The sequence below is a fragment of the Suricata suricatta genome, chromosome 1, assembly GCF_006229205.1.
Source record: "Suricata suricatta isolate VVHF042 chromosome 1, meerkat_22Aug2017_6uvM2_HiC, whole genome shotgun sequence".
Classification (NCBI taxonomy): Eukaryota; Metazoa; Chordata; class Mammalia; order Carnivora; family Herpestidae; genus Suricata; species Suricata suricatta.
Window position 1 is genome coordinate 34,388,579 of NC_043700.1, and position 6,536 is coordinate 34,395,114.

At 33.6% G+C, this 6,536-nt stretch overlaps 1 protein-coding gene across 1 annotated transcript in view; it reads left to right on the forward strand.

The window, feature by feature from the left end:
- ADAM2 (ADAM metallopeptidase domain 2) overlaps nucleotides 1–6,273 on the forward strand; it is a 107,100-nt gene extending 100,827 nt beyond the window's left edge. The window contains exons 19-21 of the mRNA XM_029936321.1: nucleotides 206–365; nucleotides 1,570–1,631; nucleotides 6,060–6,273. Of these exons, the coding sequence (XP_029792181.1) occupies nucleotides 206–365; nucleotides 1,570–1,631; nucleotides 6,060–6,169 (332 nt within the window). The 3' untranslated portion in view covers nucleotides 6,170–6,273. The remainder of the gene's footprint in view (nucleotides 1–205; nucleotides 366–1,569; nucleotides 1,632–6,059) is intronic.
- Nucleotides 6,274–6,536: the final 263 nt, after the last annotated feature.

Sequence of the window (6,536 nt, forward strand, 5' to 3'; positions counted from 1 at the left end):
TGTTATAGTCCCCACTTAGAGCATTATATTATTATCAATAATTTTCTTTATGTTTGTGACTAATTAATGCATATATACCTTAGTGTCTTAGAGGTGGGGGCATAAATATTTACAATTGTTAGATCTTTGTGGATAGAGCCCTTAAGAAATGTGTTTATTATATTCCTAGTAATTGCTTTCAAATCACTGGTGTTTTCTCTCCTAGAAAGACGCTATATTGAAAATGTTTACCATTCCAAACCTACAAGATGGACATTTTTCTTACTCATTCCTATTTTCATTATTTTCTGTGTACTGATTGTCACACTTGTAAAACTTTATTTACAAAGAAAGAAATGGAGAACTGAGGAATACGCAAGCGATGAGTATATTGATTTCTTATTTAAGATTCATTCCTTTTACAAGGTGTTGGTATAGATATAACTTATTAATAAATAACATCATGATGATGTAACAAATAATTCAGATTTAATTTTATCTTTATGTAAAAACATAATACTTATATTAATAGTATTATGCATGACAAACAATATTTTAAAAGGTCAGAAATTTTAATATTGTAACAACTTGACCTCTGTTGGGGTAAAATTAAGTGGAAATGATTTTCATGCTTATCTACCTCCTTTTATTATTTGATCTTAATTATTAGATACGTATTAAATATTATTACTTTATTTTTTATTATTTATATATTTCAAAGAATTTTATGTATATTATTTTTTTAAAAGGAAACAGAGATCTAAAAGAGTAATTAGCCTTTCAGGCAGTTAAATAAGTTGAAAGTTAGGCAACCAAAGGTTGAAAAGGTTAAAAGTTAATAAATAGTAGTTTGACTGAAAAATCTAGATTATAGTCAAGGCTAATCTTCAGAAAAAATTAAAACAAGTACGTTTTCATTAAAAAACTTTAGAAACATCTGAAAATATGTTTCAGGAATAAAATAAATATTATAATTGTGTTACTTTTCTTCAGGGGAATTACTATAAAGTAATTTATGCTTTGAGTTTTATATATGTTGCTATTCATATTTAATAAAAATTATATCTTATTAAAATATTTGAAGTTGGTAAGATAATATAAATTAAAAGAGAATACATTACACAGAAATGTTTTGAAACATTTATGTAAAGTTTCTGAAATAAATGCAGTGTCTAAAATAGTTAACATAATTCAATTTTATAGGAATATTCATATATTGGGTGACTTTGTTGTGGAAAAATGATATCAAATGTCTTTGGGAGAGAAAGTAGTTAGTAAAATTCATAGAAAAAATACGGTAGAAGATGAATCACAAGAAAGCTTAAAGCTATTTAGCTAATAATGTTATTAATATAAAAACTATGCCTTCATTTTTAGGCAAATTTATATTAATGCATTTTTTCTCATGTTAGTCTTGATTATTAATTGAGCAGTGTTCTCATTGGTAATATATTCTCAAGCAGTGGTTAATCTTAGATCCTAGGTAGAAATTCAAAGCTGTATCAATATTGATAGAGTATACAGAGTTTTGTGGAACAATCTTGAAGAAAATAAAATTTTAAGTGATTATATTTATTTTTAAACATATAGGCAAGTTGAAAGTGAGAGTGAACCTAGAGAGTGGCCAGGAAAACAGAGTCCATCATATCACAGTGAGTATAAGATAATGTAGGAGTGAAAAGTAGAGATAGAGAAGCAGAAAATTTAATGTATTAGATAAATGTAAATAATATAAATATATATTTAATGGGGATAGTCATATTGTTACATATAGTAAAAATTGAATTCAAAAATATTTTTCAATATTTTAAACTATATCATAGATTTTGCAAACTATAAATGACTTTTCAATTTTCATCTAAAATTTTATTTGCAGTGTGACATTTTAAATTTGTTTCTTATAAAGTTTAATCTTTGAGTGTTGGTGTATTTTGAAGTTGGTTACAAATAAATTGCATGATAGAACTCTATCTTATAATAAGGGTAACCCTGTGCTCTTAGTGGATTTAACCATTTTTAACTTGATTGGTCAAATAGGTAACTTTTCCCCTTTTATTTATTCTTCCAGACTAATTATCTTCGATGAACAGGAAAAATGAAAGATACAAAACAAAATAAAAAAAGACCCCCAAAGTAGAAAAAGTAAAACAAAACAAACCCTAGCTACCTGCTTTGCCTGAATGTCTGGGATTCAAAACCTGCATGTTATTATTCTGAGATGACAAGAAAAGATAGAAGATTTCTAATATAACAAATATAATATAATTTTATATTCACACATAAAATTATTATGTAATTATATAATACATAATTATTTGTAAGAAATTTATTTTTATGAATTTTTATATTATGTATTCCTTATTTTTAAAGTTATACTAATTGCTAGTGTCCACTAATTCTGTTAAGCAGTAGGCCTGAGATAAGAAAAGGTTATAATAAATGTAATGCCATGATTCAAAGTCACTATTATATTTTAAATTGCGATGCTATGTAGTTATGTTATAGTCAAGTCCATTACCAATCAAAAAACAATGGACCTAAGATTTGGAAATAATTCTCGTTTATATGCTGGTCACAAAAGACATACCTCAGGTATGTAAAGGTTCAAGGTAAAGGATGGAAAGATGTATACATGGAAATGTATATACAAAATCCTTATACAAAAGAAAGCTTGATCGACTTTAACAGTGAATGTATTCATAAAAATATATCATAATGAAAAAGTTTATTTTTAAGAGAAAATTACAATAAAAAAGTGCATTAGTCCCTTGGCTAATTCTTCTCTCCAGAGAAACAGAATGAAAAAAATATCAATAGCTGATAATTAGATGACATAAATATGATAAATTGGTAGGTAGGTAGATTATAGATAGATAGATGAGAAAATTTGTTATAGGAATTGGGTCTTATACTTATGGGGATCAAAAAACTGAGAAAGATGATGCTGAAATTTAGTATGGGTGTGAAAAAATCTGCGACTTGTTAAGGTTTAGGTCTGACCTCAAAACCTCAGAACCAAGAGTGCCAATGGGTGTCCCAGAGCAGAAGATGGAGGTCTTAGCTCAAGTAAAGAATAAATTTATCCTTTCTCCATCTTTTTTATTCCAATTCAGATTCTCAAAAGATTGAATAATGCCTAGTTCCATTGATGAAGTTAATCTTTACTCAATCTTATGATTAAAATGCTAATCTCCTCCAGAGGTATACTCAGACACAACCAGAAATAAAGATTTATCAGATTTCTGGTGATTCATAAGTTGACATATAAAATTAATCATCACAAGTCTACCCCTGCTCATTTTGCAATCATTACTTATTCTCCAAATAAATATCATAACTCTGTCTAATGTGATATAAGTATCCTGAATACAAACAAAAATGCACTAATCCCTTGCCCAGAAAAGAAGATAATCCTTGAATGATGTTCACTCTTCTTTTGATATCTTTAAACTTTAATACTAGGATTTAAAATCAGCAATACTTAAATACTGACATAAAGTCAAAATGTCTTATGCTACACGAGAATAAGGGAGGAAAGGAACCAAAGATATTTGCTTAAGATATGTATACGTACACACAAATGTATTTGTGACATTTTAAGGAGGAAATACTCATGACATTACAGTCCTCACTTTTGTAACTGTCATGTGGTTGTAGCTGGTAGTAACAATTACCTCCTTTTACTACCTATTTTGCTTTCCCCTTGACCTCAGAAGACACCTGGGATGGTTTGGTGACAAAAACCTTTACTTCTGAAGGGTCTGTACCATTAGCAGTCCTGCTGTTGTAGTTTTCTATTGACTTTAATTATAAGGCATGGTAATACTAAGAGAAACCCTGAAATATTCCAATCTCCTTCTCAAGGAATCATTGTTATGTCTCCTGGTGAAAACATCCCTCCCTCTGAGAATAAGGCCTCTAGGCCAGCACAGCATAAAGTCATGGAAACAAGAACAAAAATTTTGCTAGTGGGTCACTTGGGGTAATAATGAAAGGCCCCACTCCTATTTCCACCCTTTAATTTCTGGACCCATGAATCCTGGTTCTGTGAGAAATAACACCATATATAAACACTGATTCAGAGCATAAACAGTCTTCTAGAGAACTCTGTCCTAGCCCCAAAAGATATTGCCAGCTACCCAATGATGTAACTGAGTGTTCAAAAGGCCATTCCACCATCCTGTCTAGTCAATTGCTTTAGGACAGTGGGGAACCAGTGAATTCTATGAGCCCAGGATCATTGCCACACTTCTGTTGCTCTGAACTTAGTTCTTTGATTAGAAGAAATGGTGAGTAGAAAACATAATGGTAGGTAAGGCATCTATAATTCCATGGAAGATAGCTTTGACAAAACTGCATGTAGGGAAGGCAAATCAAAATCCAGAGCAAGAGTCTATTCCAATAAGGAAAAATGTTGCCACTTCCATGATGGAAGCAGTCCAATGTAATCAATCTTCCACCAGAGATCAGGCTGATCACCATAGGAAATGGTGCCACACCTGGCACTCAGAATCAGAATTGGCCTGTGCTGCTGGCAGATTAGGCACTCACCAGTGACTTGCCATGTGGGGCTTGGTGAGTGGAAGTTCATATTGATGAGCCAAATCATAATCTCCATATCTGCTACCATGACCACTTTGTTCATGGGCCCTTTGGGTAAGAATAGGTGTGAACAGAGAAATAGGCTGACTAGTATCCACAGAGTGAGTCATCCTCTTCATTTGATTATTAAAATCTTCTTTTGCTGAATTCTCCTTTAGTGAACAACCACAGGGGACACAAATATCTTCATGCTTTTTGCCCATTTAGAGAAGTATATTTATATATGTTTCTCTCAAATTTCTCTGTCACCAATTTTCCATTCATCTTCCTTTCAAGTGCCTGACCATCCAAACAAACCATTGGGTACAGCCCATAAATCAGTATTTAATTACATGTCTTGTATTACTCCTTCCAAGAAAAGTTCACTACTAAGTACACTGCTTGAAATTATTTCCTCTTGGAAGGGTTTTCTTTTACTGCTTCCGAGAGAAATGCTATAGTGCTTCAGCTCTCCATTTTCTAGTGGTTCTTGCATACTATGCAGAATCATCTGTATACTAGACCCAAGTCTTCTCTTTCTTCACCAACTAGTGGCAAATAAATCCCACAAGCCATAAGTATAAGCTGGGAGAGACAAAGCAGTGTGGAAGGAGAGGGGACCATGAGCATTTAGCCCACTTATTCATGTAACTTACCTCTGCCTTCAGGGCCTGCTTGGGCCTGATTGTATAATTACCATTTCCATTTGGTGACATAGTGCTGTTGTGCATGATTAATTTTATGGCTTGGTGGGTCAGAAAACACTCAGTTCATGATAGGAAGCTAAGGTTGTGTGGTAACTCAATGGCCCATGGTCAAGAATTCAATATCTACAAAGACCCAGTAGAGATGTTTCTGAAAAGGAAAGTAGTTATCTATAGGTTATGGCAAGGCTTTCCTCCAAAATCCTAAAGACTTGCATTATGATGCACCTATGGGGCCTGCCAAAGGCTCCAAATAGCATCCCAACCTGCCACTGACACTTCAACCATCATGGAATATGTTGGATCATATGGTCCAAGTGGTGGAGCAGCTTGAATTGAAGACTGTAACTATTTCAGATCCTTCTCTTATTTTGGACCCCACACAAAACTCAAAAAAAATTTTGGAGAGACTGTGGGAAGCGGCAAAGATTCAGCTGCTTGGCCATTTGCTAGCTGGATATGTCACTCCCTGAGGGGAGTTGCAAAAATAGGCAGGGGAGCGCCACTCCCTGTCAGAGGAGAAGCCAGAAGAACAAAGATCAATTGCCTACAGGCAGAGTGGTATTGGCCCTTCAGTGCTGTGCTAAAAACTTTAGTTTATTTCCTTCTTTACCCTAGCCTAAATCCCTTAACCCTGTTTCCTAGCAACTGACCTAGGTCAGCTGCCTTGTTCTCCGCCAAAAAACCTATATAAGATACAGTGTTTTCTGAATAAAGAGGAAGAGGCTTGATCAGATACCATGTGCTGTCTCCACTCTCTGCATCTCCCTCTTGCCCTTTCTCTCCCTCCCTCAGGATCAAGAACCTGCAAGGATTCACCGCCCCTCCGGCTGGAGTGGCCGGGGCGGAACACGGCAAGAGACCACCAATACATGGGAATTAAAGAACATCCTATTAAAGAATAAATGGGTTGAACAGGAAATTAAGGAAGAAATAAAAGAATACATGGAACCCAATGAAAATAAAAACATGATAGTCCCAAACCTTTGGGATGAAGCAAAGGCAGTCATAAGAGGGAAGTATATAACAATCCTGTCTTTCTCAGAAGGAAGAAAAGTCTCAAATACGCATCCTAACTTTATATCTAAAGGAGCTGGAAAAATAAATGCAAACAAAGCCCAAAATCAGCAGAAGGAAGGAAATAATAAAGACTAAAGCAGAAATAAATGATATCAAAATTAAAAAATCAGTAGAACATCTAATGAAACTAGGAGATAGTTCTTTGATAGATTTACATAATCGAGGGGTACCTTAGATGGTTAACCATCTAAC